The sequence below is a fragment of the Columba livia genome, chromosome 3 (genome assembly GCF_036013475.1).
Source record: "Columba livia isolate bColLiv1 breed racing homer chromosome 3, bColLiv1.pat.W.v2, whole genome shotgun sequence".
In the NCBI taxonomy this organism is placed as follows: Eukaryota; Metazoa; Chordata; class Aves; order Columbiformes; family Columbidae; genus Columba; species Columba livia.
This window is the reverse complement of record NC_088604.1, coordinates 77765227-77779770: the sequence shown is the minus strand read 5'-3', so window position 1 is coordinate 77779770 and position 14544 is coordinate 77765227. Positions and strand designations below refer to the sequence as shown.

Here is a 14544-nt window from a genome sequence, read left to right as displayed (position 1 = left end):
GGTCTGTCAGGGCTTATGCAGGACCAAATAGGATCCACCCTAAGGTGAACTGAAGTTCTCACAAAGACAATGCATAATGAAGGATGACTGCTGGTGAATGTATCGCTCCTACACTTTAATTTGGAAAGCCAGCAGAATTGCACTGGGAACAGGCATCTTCCTGACAGGTTTCACAATCAGCCCCCATAGGCTGATCACACAAAAGCAAGGGCTGTCCCTTGGGGCCTGCCTGCTGGTCTAGAACCAAAAGCTTGCTTGCCAGCCTTTCAAATAGGCATTCTGTCTATTTTCCACAACAGGGATGTAGAAAACATTTGTACTTGCATAAATAAAGTTCTTATAATTCCCAGGTCATACGCAAAAGTTCAGAGACTGCTCTGATGTTAAGCTTTGAATGTATTTTCACCCCAGGGTAACCTTAGGTAAGATTTTATGTATGTTTATAAGAAACTAAAAATAAAATCTTAGTACTAGATGTATGAGTAGAATATATTTGTATAACATTTTCCATTTCATATAACGTCCACTTTTGCACAGTAAGAGTGAGTATTGAGAGATGTTTCTGCAGAGTTTTATCAATCACACCACTTCCAATTATAATATAACAGTATTGTATCTTTCATGTAAGTTGTAGAACAAAATAAATTCCACAGTAAACAGGATTTCTACTTCTTCTGCACTGCTTTTAAGTTGCAGAATTCCCAACTTCTGACAGGATTGCAGACTTCCTTCACTCTCCTGTTCCCTTTTTAAAAAAAAAAAACAAACACCAAGCTTTCTGCAAATAATATTATATGCTCTAATCATTGATCTGTGCAGTAGAATGCTCTGTAACAGGTTACTGGTTTGGGATTTTTAGGTGAGAAATATTTCATTCAAATGGACTTGGTTAGTCTTTTTCATTGATATCAGGACAGTGACAACACACCATTTTCTTAAATTATAATGTATCTTCCACTTGTATGTGTGCATTTTTTCCTTCATTGATTTTTTGCATTTAGTGTTTTCCTGAAAAAATATATGCCTCATAAATGTTATAGTCTCTATCACTGAGATAACTAGATGGAAATTTCCTTCTGAAATATTTGAGGAAAAATTACAATTTTGACCTTTTTATTTAATAGAAGTAGATACATCTGAAGCAAAAAATTTTTCCTGACTATACTTTGTAATACAAGTTCAATATTATATTACTAACTTTATGGTTAAAACAAATTTGGATTATAAATAATATATTTGGTTTATGCTCAGTTTTACGAACCTCTGTGTGCCTGTTCAACAGTATTCATTTTACTGTGTTCACATTGATCAGAGTGAAGATTGCTATGGATTGATAAGGAAAATATAAAACTATTTGAGATAATTATGAAAATTAGCATCTCCTCTACTAAGATGTATGTTCATGGTACCTTTCTAAAAGACTGCATAACTCAAAGATGTGTTTGAACTAACTTTTTAGTGTATATATTTCAATTAACATACAGTCTACAGCATGTAATGTGCTACAGCAGACTGTGGAGCTTAGAGATTGGCACATGAGTCTTATGTCCTCGGATGTACTACAGTATTAAACTCATAGGGTATTATTTTCAATGTGAAAGTGAGTTTTGGATGTAGGCTAGAATACAAATGCATTGAAAGAAATGCAAGTGGTATATTTTAAAATTGCTTCTGGAACTGAAATATCCAAGTTTCAGAATAAAACTCTGCATGTAAATAGCTCATACACTGTTTCAGAGTCTTCTTAAAAATATAACTTTGTGTATCTAGCAACTTTTCTGCTCAGTGCTCAGGCTTAATACGTTATGCTTAAAGAATGCATGCTGTCTACTCAGCATTCACATAAAAATGCGAAGAGCATATCATGTGCAAAGTGACACAAAAAAAATCTTGAGAAACTTTTCCCATCTTATTCTACCAAAGTTTTAAAAATTGTTCCACCCATATTGAGTATTGAACAGGAAAAGGCAGAAACAAGAGAAATGATAAGCGCCCTTTGCTTATATATATTTTTACAGTTCGTTATAATAGCTTCAAAATTAATTGTACATCATTGTTATAGGAAGACTAATTATTGTGTTTATTGTTTAGATGAATTCTGGTTCTCAGATGGGTCCTTATCTGATAAAGCCAAATTCAATGATCCTGGCCTGATGCCCCTGCCAGACACTGCCACAGGGCTAGACTGGTCCCACCTGGTAGATGCTGCACGAGCGTTTGAAGGTAACAGGAAAATTTGAATAAAGATCAATGTTCAGTACACAAACATTTTTTTCTAAATATCTATTGTGTAACCATATTTTTAATTACAAAAATCCAGTGTTTGTTTCCATAGCCCTTTAGTTCTTTTGGCAGTATCACTTCTCAGTGTGGAACTTTGTCACTGAAAATTTGGGATATTCATGATACTTTCAGTATCTGTCTTAGGTGCAATTCATCCATTTAGGGGCCTAATTTCTTTCTGCAATTAATTGGAAAAATCAGATACTTTGAAAGACAGATTCAAATCATTTATGTTAGATGTTTAAAATGAAACTGGGAGTAGTAGTTCCCTGGGTTCATTGTTGTGTGTTTATAAACTTGTATGTGTAGTCCAAATGATGTTGCAGTCCCTCTCAGTTTTCATAATAAGCCCTTGAAAAACAGCAAAAATGCACACTATATTTTCCAGTAGCAGAACTTGAGGTGTGGGATATAAACCAGATTTGCATTATTAAATTATAAGACCTTATTGGCCTCTCTGATAGCTAAACCCACACAATGTATAAACACAGAAAGCTGGATGTTGGTTTGAGTGTCTGTATCAATATATGTAGTTGAATATTTCTGTTTTGTTGTTTCTGAGGGCTGCTTTGGTTAGGTCACGATGCTGTCCTAAAATTTCCAACATTTCTTAACTGGCATTACTCTCATTAGTCAATGTGTGGAAAGTCAGAGGTATCTGTATCATTGCCACTGTCTTCACTGTATAAGATACAGCTCTTAACTTTGAGGAGAACTGGTTGTGAAGATAATGACGAGATGTTCTTCTGTTTTTTTTTTAACTAAAAGCAACCATGGGAATCAGTTTTCTGGTACCTGATTCCTTCCCTAAGTATGAAGTGATGAGATTTCAATTTGATCAAAACCTCTTCAAACTATCTACTAATTTAAATGGTGGTGTTAAAACCCCAAAACAAACAATGTGCCCCGCCCCAAACCTTCAGTGAAAAAGATCACAAAATGGATAGGACTTGTTTAATACTGACTTCAGAAATTAATGTTAGATTTTTCTCTAGTTTGGCTTTGCCAGCCTGATATTTCTATGTTGTATTCTGTTCTAGAACCCCGATACAAGACTTAGTTCCATTTTTTTTTAATTTCTACAAGGTCTTTTCTTAATATCGGTTTATCAGAGTTACCAATCTGATTTCAAGGTCAAGGTTTTTCCCTGGTGATGTCTCTAGATTGTATGTTGACACCTTATATATTTTGATCAGTTCAGCATCCATAATGTAGGCCTCACAAGCCTTCATCTGTCTGTCTTAAAATGCAGCTGTATCTCCATTAATGTTAAATATAGCCTTTTTAAGTGCTTATAATGTTGGCATTAGTTGGATTAAGAGTTAAATATAGTAGCAAGACTTTTGCTAGTATCATCTGTACTCAGAGTTTACACATGGATGTAACAACAACAATGGTCTCATATTTAGCTTCCTTCCCACCCTCAGATGAAGAGTTGACTAGTTATTTGTTAATTAGTGTTTTCTTTTATCCAACTGAAGCCTTGGTCTTATGTAGAACAGCAATTTTTAAACTGTGGTCCATGGGGGTGGAGTAAGTAATTACTTTTTTTTTTTTTTAATTGAAAGTATGATGATAATGCTTTTCACTTTGTGAAGATGTAATTTTCATTGCTTTTGCTTGGCAAGAACTTTTGTAGGAAGCTGAATGTTCAAACTTTGCCTGAAAATCCTCTGTTATTCCTGAGAGCGGACTTCACAGTGCAATGGGGTTAAGTCCACAGGCTCCAGAAGCTACATCAGTGAGGGGATTTGCTGGAGCTGTGTCTGGTGAGGGTCAGTGTCCATGAGCTGGAGAACAGTGCAACGTTATTTTAGTTCTTCCCACTGCCTTCCTTTGCAGAACATAGTTTTAACTCTGATACCAATCCAGAGATCATCTTTAGCACGCATGCAGTCAGTAGCAAGGGGTGTTCTTCCTTTTCTGTCATATATGGATAAGCTACTTCCAGTTCTCTTATTTTATTCTGGAGAGTAGTCACGAAGCAATTGACGTGCTAGACATACATTGTTGTAGTATTTTTGTATCCATCCCTGAAGCAGACGATAAAGGACAGATAGAATTGGATGGGACTGTACAGCAAAAGAGGTAGGGCTTTAGGGAGTGCAGCTGAGGTGAAAAAGGACAAGAAGCAAAAACAAAGCAAGCTACGTGTTGGACTGAATAAAGACGTGGGGTTTTATAGAATAAATTGGAAAGCCAAATTAGAAAAAGGAGAACAAAGAAATCTCAGAAAAGAATAAAGGAGAAGGAGAGAATGTATTTTTTAGTTCTCTTTTTGTGTTGTCCTTTCAGTAGATCTCCAGGTTAGGGAAGAAGGACTGGCTTTCAATGTGTGTCTTATCCAGAATTAGCCATCAGTAATATTTTTTCGATGTTTTGGGGAACAAAAGGGGCAGCCTTTCTAGGTGTCCGTATCTTTTACTGTCATTATAGAAGATAATCGGTGCAAACATAAATATGGATTATTATTATTACTATTAGCTCTTTGTACTGTTTGTACTACTTTAAACTAGGCTTACTGTGCTTTAAAAAAGCTGCTCAGTATTTGGTAAATCATATTGTGGGAATTAACAACCTGAGTACAGTCCCTCTGTCTCTGATTTAGTTCATTAAAATAGGTAGTTTCAACTTCTGTGTTTTTTCCAGGTTATTTTTGTGAACATCTACTAGTGCCAATCAGCATGCAGTGTTCCTTAATGCCGATTTATCTTTGCAGAAACATCTGTGCTACTGCAATTAATATTATTTTAATATTCTTTAGATCCTAATGTGCGTAATGCTACAAATAACATAATGAGAAAGAAGTGAAGCATTCAGCATGAGAGAGAATTATTTTAACAAAATTAATATGTTAAACTCTTAGAAAAAGAAAAGAATGAAAATATTTAGTTAACATTTGGTCATTTCTAGTGCATGCGTGTGTAACTCTTTTTACTTCAGTGCATATGTCAGTATATGTTTGTGGGTAGAGTTTGCCTTAATAATGAGAGAGCAGCTTCATGCATTATACTCATTTTAGCCTTTTCTGCTCTCCAATATATCAAAATTGCCTGGAGTTTTTTCTGGTCTCTGTTAGTGGGCTGGAACAATAGAAATCCAGATTCAAATTCTTAGTGGTTACAACCACACAATTCTGCTCCTTTAACATGAGACATGAATTTTGTCTAATCTTTGGTCTTGCTAAGCCAACTGTTCCTAAAACTTTTGATATAGACATAAATACATTTTTGCAAGTATTTTTCTATGCATGGGTCCTATGTGGGGTTTAGCAAGGACGTCCCGGGTAAAAATAAGAGCTCTGAGATTTAGATATCTTTTCTTCTGTTTTGTATGCACATGTCACTTGATTTGAATAGGTGTCCTTGTAGCTTGGAGGAAGCAGAACTTATGTCTACAGCATCATAGTCATAAATACACTTCATTTTCCTTTTGAAAAATGAACTGTTGGTAAAGGTACCTTTGATTTAATTTTCTTAAATACAGAGTCAAGCCAATTGTGTTAAGAACAAATAAAACAAAAATCAGTAGGAAGATTTTGCTCTTTAGAGAACAAGTTCAACCTTAACCACAGCTCAGGTTTAAAAACAGTTCTGATTTAAATAATCGATATTGCTAAGCATGAATACTTGTAGGAGAGCAGTGAGATTTGATACAGTTACTGAAAATAAAAATATATCTTTAAAAGTATTTGAAAAGCATTCAAAGCCAAAATATTTTGCTAGTCCAGGATCTTCTTGATGTTCTAGTTACTACAGAGATTTGTTGGCTTTTGAAAATTAAGGAACTGCTCTTTGAAGAGGAATGCAGGAGTTTGCCTACTAAGTTATGTGATCGAAGATTTCTGGTTATTAGCAGCCATGTAGTAGTTTTATTCCTTACCTCATGAATGCAAAAATATTACTTCATATTTTATAAAGATGTGAATATTGGAAAAATAAGTTCCAGTTATGCTAGGAAAATATAAAAGGTTTTATGATTAATTTCCTACTATGTTAATATTATTTTAAAATTATGTGGAGCTGAAACTCATAAGCGATTACAGAAGGAAGAAAGAATTAATCCACCCATTATGCTTGTTTTTATATTTTTCTTGGTGTGTTGAAATAGTATGACAGTATTTTAAAATATTGTGTTTAAAAATGGCATCACATGATTTCATTAAGAGCCGTATGTACCTGTTTTTCCACCTGCTTTTATCCATCAAGAAAGAGATGCTTTCAAATGCTGCTGCAGAGAGCACACTGACAAAATGTTTCCTCACCTGGCAAAATAAACCAAACAAGCAGCCACTGTCTTTAATTAAGCTTACTCAGCAAAGGGAGAAAAATGCAGATTTTTCTTTTTTAATTGTTTTTTAATTACAGTAGAATTACCTCTGAGACACAATGTCACATATCACATGTTGTTTGCCATAGAAAAAATAGCAACAACAAAACATTTGTTGCTGGCATTGATTTCTTCTATCAAGTGGTAATGAAAATGTAAATAGTATAAAGGTGGAATCAGTAATTAGAGATGTACTTCAGACTGTTTACACAATCTTGTTTCTGGCCTGCATACTGTGTTTCAGTTGGGAAAGTAGTTTTAGTTTATCTGTACTAAATAAATCTATTCAACTTAATACGTTTAAAATCTGTACATGATGCCGTGGTTATGTGTTTAAAATTATATTCTTACCTTATTATTGGCACAAATGCAAAAGTCATGTTCATTTTTGCTGAGATCCATCACTAGACAGAAATAAGGATAAAAGCAAAGGAAATGAACTGTGGTCTTTCAAACTGGACAAAAAAAAAAAAGACATGCAACTTTTTTTCATTGTGTGATAAAATGAATTGTGAATCTTTGCTATTCCCTAAAACTATTCATTCAAAAAAATCTCTTTAAAGAGCCTTTTAGTGATTTCCTAGTTTTGTTTGGTAGAACTTTCAAACCAAAATTTCCTTTCTAGTTGAAATTGTATTCACTGCTCAGGTTCTTAGGGTATGTATGGAGGGTTGTCTTCTCCTGTATCACGCCAAGTTGTCATGATGTGTCACAATACTGGATGTTACAATTAGAAACACGAGGCACGACACCTCATGCTTCGCTGTAATGTCGGTGTTGTGCAAAAACGGGGCTGCAAGGCTGAGTGAGAGCCCACGTGAGTTGGACGGGGAGTGTTCCACTGTGTGGGCTGTACCTGAGGGCCACAGCTGCTCCAGTGGAGATGGGGCTCTCTTGTTTATAGGAACATTCTAAATCTTATTCCAGGTTTTGACTCAGATGAAGAATTTGGGCCGTTCTGTCCTCACACGCCGTTTCTAGGTGATGGTCTGGGATTGATGACTTTTACCTTTTGTAAACTTTCTTTAATATTTCCTATGTTTGCACGTTTGCATGATGATGCAAGCTTTGGGCCTGCGGGGCGGCAGAGCGAGGGGAGAGAGGGCAAGGCAGGCATGTTGTCGCCAGAATTTATACAAGCCTACAGACGTGGATTTTGTTTGACAGAAATAAGTTAAATCAATCTCCACAGAATATGGATTTATATTTTTTTTTTATTTAAGACGACAAATTAAATCATGATGAATGCATCATTTTTACTCCTGTTCTGTGCAATGATGATCTGCATGGCATATTCTATCATGTGGTGAGTGATGTATTTTGGCAACCACACTGTATATCCATAGGTAATTACATCTGCGCTTGTTAGATTATGTTCTAGTGGAATCCAGTGTGTAGATAATAGCGTGCCTTGGTAACATATAAGAAAAGCTCAATTGGTAAAAATAGTGTGAATTTATTGGTTTTCAAGTATGCAGATTACCAGTAGGTTCTGCAAATGCTTGAGACAGTAAAACAGTACAAAAATGAACAGTGCAAATTTGTGAGGAATCTGATGGCTTTAAGTCCATGGAGAATGCAAACCTTTTTGCTAAATTATTATTGTCACTGGTGGTGACCCTGAATTCTCAGCTGGTTTTCTGTGGATTTCATCAAGACCAAGTTACTGTTCATATCAGCATTAACTGGTCCAAACAAATCTATCGTACTCTGCTGATAGATACAAAACATTGCTTTGAGGTTGCCTTTGGATGCAGATGTGGGGAGGCCAACTGGTTGGAATTTACTTTACATCTGCTGATTATCTTCAAAGCTCTGGTGTAGAAACCTACATTGATTTCTCTAACTGAACCAGGACAGTGGCTGTAATATAGCCTTTCATTTTGTATATATGTCCAGCTTTAAACATATCCTTATGTTACTTTTTTGCAGATCAGAGAGTAGCATCTTTTTGCACCCTGAGTGATATGCAGCAAGCTGAGGGCTTGGAAGGAACACAAGAGTTACCTTTGGATGAGAGTCCCACAGATGGAAAAGATTTCCTTGAAGCTGCTGGGTATGTCAGAATTAAAGCATGTGTGTGTGTATATATATATAACAAACAAAAAAACCCACCTGCTTTTCTCAGTGTTGCATGTCAAATTGCCTGTATGCATATCCGATGGCAGAACTGTTGCCTGACTAATTACATCTTGTCTTTAATTTTGAAAAATGTTGTTTCTTGGAGTCAACCTCTGAGCAGTTCTTTCTAGAAAATGTGAAGTATAGCCAGATAAAACTCTCTCACTAGAGTAGGCCTCTAATGTCCAGTATGGTTAGGTGCAGAGTTTCAGCTAACCGATATTTTCACTGTATTCCTCCTATACAATAATAATGATTTGTGTTATGCTTATTTCTATTTTCATTTGAATACAATTGATAACAGGAGTTCAGCTCTGTAGCATGCAGTAACCTTAGCTGAAGCAAACATGCCAGACCTTGGAACAGGTGTTCCTGCCTATCTTTTGCACCTATTTACTACTTGCAAATCCATAATTTTTCATTTATACATAGGCAAATTTATCAAGAGAACCTGTAACTGAGGACTGCAGGAAACTTTTATGTGAAACTGCCCAATTTTTCAAATTCTTCCCAGTCCTCTGGGAGGGATTATTCTGTCTTCCCCCCGCCCCCCCCCCCTCCCACCCCCATCTTCCCTGCTGTGAGGAGTGTTCTTGTTAAAAACACAGATATTCAGCCCTATAAGCTGTCCACTAGCACACTTTAAAAGAAAAAACACATCTTTGGTTAGTTTTGCTTTTCAGCTGCAGAAATGGAAGAACAGGAAATGAAGGGAAGTCTTCTTGCTTGTTAGACTATCACATTTTAATTTGAACTAATTATACACAAATTAACTTACTTACATGGTGAAGTGCTTTGATTGTATTAAGTACAAAGTCCATACCTTTCCCCAGCCTAGTGTTCAGTAAGGAAGGATTGCGAAAGAATGTTAAAGATTTTCTACTTTTAGCATTGGCAAATCTGTCAGATTGATGCACTCGCATGAAGCAGCTGATTCAGCTTTGTATAAAGATTCTCTCTTCAGCTTCTCTTCTCTAGACAAAATGAGTCACGTGGTGAATTTCATCTATAACATAAAAGAAACTGTCTCCCACAGTGCTCATTGTCATACAGGAAACAGAAACTGTTCTCAGGATTTTCCTTCGGTCATGCATTTGATTAACCTGTGGCAATATTTCATACGTTTTGACCTTTAAACAAAATATTTGTCTCCATAAAGCCATAGGTTTTTCCTTTACTAGAAATGACACAACTGCAGACCACACAAAAGAACTCTTAACAGCTCCTTTGGTTTACATTAATTGCTGCTGCAGCTTGCTTCACATTAGTACATTCCTTATCAGAAAGCAGCTTGCTGACAATGTGCTGGGCCATTGTTAGCATTTAGCATTTAGCAGCAAGTTCAACTTGCACTGTGAGGGTATGTTAAAATAATTGTAAAACATTCCTCTTTAATCGTTGTAATTTCTGACTGATTTACGTGAGAGACAGTGTCATATTTCAAATATTACAGTTTATGGGTCTGCGTTCCTGTAATAGTCTTTTGCTGATGCTGGTTTTGTCTGTTTTCCTAACTATGCCTAAACTGATTTGTTTCCTTTGCTGTCATTGAAAGTGTTACTCTGTAAAAGCTGGGAGAGAAATGTTTTTTTACTAACGGAGTGAAGTTAGTGGTTTACTTTACAGGGAACATGTTCCAAGTACTCTGACTGGGAAAGTAAACCAGCTGGAAGTCATCCTCCGGCAACTACAAACCGACCTGAGAAAGGTAAGGGGTCATTAGTGATGTTATTACTCTCCAGTTTTAATAGTTATATTTCCATGCAGAGTTCATCAAGGGCTTGAAAAAAGCACATCAGTTCAAACAGTGTAATTAGTGAATGGTAGAGCCTAGTGGTTGATCAGAATGCTGAGGTGGAGAAGGTCCTGTGGGAATAGTTATGTGAACAAGCTGCCCCAAGACTAACTAGTTTATGGGTCTTTACTCCAGAATAACTGTCCTACATACAGTCACACCCCACAAAGGATGAGGCACTTGATATCCATTCATGGTACCCTAGATTTAAGAAGGATAGGGATATGGACATGGGCACTATTGCTAAGAAGTCAACACTCCAGATTTATCATCCTTGTTGCCCTGTGGTGTCTTGATCATCTGACAATGACTTGCTTTGTGTCTTATCTGCTATCTAATTTCTGAACTGGAGACAATGCCAGGACTGGTAGAAATGGGACTGCTTTTGGTAAGAAAATATTCATGTAAGGGAAAATTTTGAAATTCTATACTTTTCTTCCTTAACATATGTTTGAAATCAATGCAGTTGAGCTCTCATGTATGATTTGTAATAGCTAAAAGCTGCTTATCCTTTTAGTGCTGGAATGTTTTTTTTGTGGAGTCCTGTAATTTCTTTATTGAAGTAGCATCTAGTTTTCTTTTAAGCTGGCCATAATTTTTCAGAATGAACAAGGTAGTTGGAGCATATTTGGGGAATTAGCTGACAGTTAATGGTTGTCAGAATGGATTAGGGAGCTCAAGAAAATATAGCTGTATGACTTGCACAGAAGTATTAACAACAAAAATGAATGCTGTCATCACGACTACTCACTTAACTCGATTCATATGTTTGTTACCCAGGAAAAACAGGACAAGGCAGTTCTCCAGGCAGAGGTACAGCATCTGAGACAAGATAACATGAGGCTTCAGGAGGAGTCTCAAACAGCAGCTGCTCAACTGAGGAAATTTACAGAGTGGTTTTTCAATACGATCGACAAGAAGTCCTAATGACTGGGGCTCTGGCCCTACTTATTTGAACAATGTAACAGCTGTATTTTTTGAGTTAGCGGGGTAATAACTTCACTGTGTTCACAATCCATTTTAGGTGTTTCTGCTACATTCTCTATCGAGCTTTATTCATTTGAAAAGGAGAGACGACTGTGGTAATCTGTCTTTAAATTCATATGAAGAAAGCAGAGAATAGCAGATATTTGTTTGTGTGCAGATGAATGTAAAAAATCCTTAGTGTCATTTTAGACATTTTTAGAAGATGCTCTGGCTGGGGCTTGCCTGAAGAGGAATATTTGGGGTTTTAGTTCCTGCATTTCAGGTGTGCTGGTGAAGACGTTAAAGCAATTTACATTAGCTTGGGCTTCAGTATTGTAAGATAAAAAGAATAACCAGACGTATACTTTAATGTTTAAAAGGTGCTCTATTTTTTTGTATGTACAGTAGTTTTATTTCCACAGTCCACATTGTCATAGCAATAAGAATGGAGGTATAGTGAATAGTCACAAAGCTGTGTTTATAAAATGTTAGCACTGATGTGTTTAACACTAGTTTGGATGCAGATACATTAGAGATTATTTATTTGCAGGAACAAAATGGTGCCTGAATATAAACAGTGTTCTGGTTTTCTAAAAATACACATGCCTTGTAAATGGCTCACTGGGGTTAGCCCACTCCCAACTTCAGTTACTTTTGTATAGTTGATGTTCAGCTAAACAGTTATACTGCTTACCTATGGAAATCATGTATGGTGTGAGCCAGCCAATCGATTGTACAATGCTAAATTTGTTTATCTTTGTACAGAAGCTTTGATCAAGTGTCTTGTATTTAACACCTTTATTTAAGCTTATTTAACCTTAAATTGTTGTTTTTATAAAGTTTGTTTTATCTGCACTATGGTGAGGTCAGTTGGTTGCAAGTTGTAATATTTTTAGCTTGCCAAGACTGTACTGAGGAGTTCTAGAAAATTCTAACAATTGGATGCTGCTAGTACACAATTGATTTGTTTGTATGCTTTAACATTTTTAACTGTTTAATTTGAAATGAACATACATCCTGCTTTTTTAATAAATGTTAAAAATCTAAACCTGAATTATTTTATCTTGTATTATCTGTAACCACCGTCATCAGTAATAGTGTAGGTGTCTGTTCAGCCCCTCTCTAGGTTCTCAATCCAGAGACAGTCCAACCCCCGAGAGCTCTCATGAGCCCTTGTTACCAAGGAGGGATTGTCAACATGATCAGAATTAATTTCTTTGGTGTGTCTTGTCCTGTAACTGAGGAGGTAGCTTCAGGGGTCAAGGAACAAAAGCTGATTTAGCAGTGAACAGACATTGATTAGTGACCTAGGGAAGGAAGGAAGGAAGGAAAACAAAACCAAAACAAAACCACAAAAAAGCCACCACACACACAAAACAAAACCAAACAAACCAAAACCGGGCTGCTTTACCCAAAAACGTCCTACAGAAGGTTTTCGAAAGGGGTCTAGTTTTTGTGTATGCCTTTATGTTGGTTGTAGCGGCAAATAGCTTGTCATCTTCTTGTGCCTGCAACTGAGGATTTGATTGCAATTTTAGCATACGTGAGATGTTTTGTCTGTAGTATTGAGCTTAAAGTCTATGCCATAAAATTACAGTTTTGCAAAATGAAATGAAGCTAATGAGCACATTTGAGTTATCCTCTTGAGAGAGAAAAAAAAAAGTAGTTCCTGATCGTGGTTGTATCCTGGTTTCCTTTCAGCAGCTGGAATGCATTCAGCCAAACCTACAGAAAATTGTTGAATAGTTAAAAAATATATTCAACTGATACAAGTAAAATTCTGTGTCCATTGTTAGTGCACGTTGGCTAAGAAATGTTTTGTAAGTTGAACAAATGTCTGCCTCTGCTATAACAATTGCTCTGAGTGACTGCTCTTAGGAAAGGTTATACAGGGGCAGATAATCAAGGCCTTGGTGTCGTTACATTCAAATGAAAACCACTATTTTGTCTTCATATTTTTCATCAAAAACTCTGACTTTTACATACAAAAAAATATCCATTAGGCTCTATTAACAGAGTAATTAAACATGGCAGTCATGTGTTATACTAGATTCTGATATGAGCACCTTACAGGAGTCATTAGCAAACCCATCTGGGTGGAGAACTTGCCAAGTAACAGTGCTGAACAATTTGGGCAATTTGTCTGTGGACATGTTGCTGTGGGGATTGGTTTGTCCACTTTGAAAAGTCATGCTAACTGAAATGAACACGAGAATAAGCTTGTTCTGAGGGACGCTATTAGGTTTGTATGAGAGTTTATAAGCCAATATTCATTTTAGCTCTTTATCTCTCAGTTATTGAAAACAAGCATTATTATAGCTACCTGCACAAAAGGGATTTTCAGTAGTTACCATTCTTCTTTTCCTATTCAGTTGAAAGCATTTTCTTTCCAAAAGTGACAGAAAACTTTGTATACAAATCTCTTATTCCCTTTGCTGACAAAAGCAGTTGTGTTGGAGGCACATGGTTCTTCCTTAAGTAATTTTCACTATAAGAAAAAGTTTTTAGTCTGGCTGTTACTGTTTTAATGACATGCAAATACAATATTTATCAGAGAACATAATAAAGTTTTGGCATAGGTAAAAGACATTTAATTGGACAATTTAATTCACTGGTTTTTAAGAATAATCCTTTTAGAGACATTTTGCTAACAGAAATGCCTGTTTTAGTCACATGGAGGCAAAGGCTAAGTTTACATAAGCAACCAGTGTGGAGACCTGGGAAAATTTAGTGTGTTGCTAATCCAGGTTTTGGGGTTGGAGGGCAGATGTTTTGGTTTCTTTCTTGTCCAGTCCTGTGACTAGACACCTTTTTGTGGCTAAAACTGTATGTTAGGTGGACTCTGGCTTAGCTTCACCTGGAATGCTCTGTGCTCTAAGACCAATCCATATGAACCAAAGCCGAATCAGTGGGGATAATTGGGAAATTCTCTTCAAAGATGTCTTTGTGATCTGAACTAAAACACTAATGTGGAAGTGTTTTAATGTCAACAAAGTCTTCCCAGCACAGCAGTACTGAGATACAGAAATCAAACATGTAGGCCAACGCAC

The 14544-nt window shown here is 36.2% G+C and overlaps 1 protein-coding gene across 9 annotated transcripts in view; it reads left to right on the top strand.

The window, feature by feature from the left end:
- SIPA1L2 (signal induced proliferation associated 1 like 2) overlaps positions 1 to 12548 on the top strand; it is a 137094-nt gene extending 124546 nt beyond the window's left edge. For 3 of the 9 annotated variants that reach the window (XM_065057767.1, XM_065057759.1, XM_065057760.1), the window contains 5 exons: positions 2092 to 2223; positions 7540 to 7593; positions 8545 to 8668; positions 10345 to 10441; positions 11309 to 12548. In XM_065057767.1, the coding sequence (XP_064913839.1) occupies positions 2092 to 2223; positions 7540 to 7593; positions 8545 to 8668; positions 10345 to 10441; positions 11309 to 11455 (554 nt within the window). In that variant the 3' untranslated portion in view covers positions 11456 to 12548. The remainder of the gene's footprint in view (positions 1 to 2091; positions 2224 to 7539; positions 7594 to 8544; positions 8669 to 10344; positions 10442 to 11308) is intronic. The other 6 variants (XM_021296142.2, XM_065057764.1, XM_065057763.1 and 3 more) reach the window with 6 other exon arrangements.
- The last annotated feature ends 1996 nt before the right edge of the window (positions 12549 to 14544 follow it).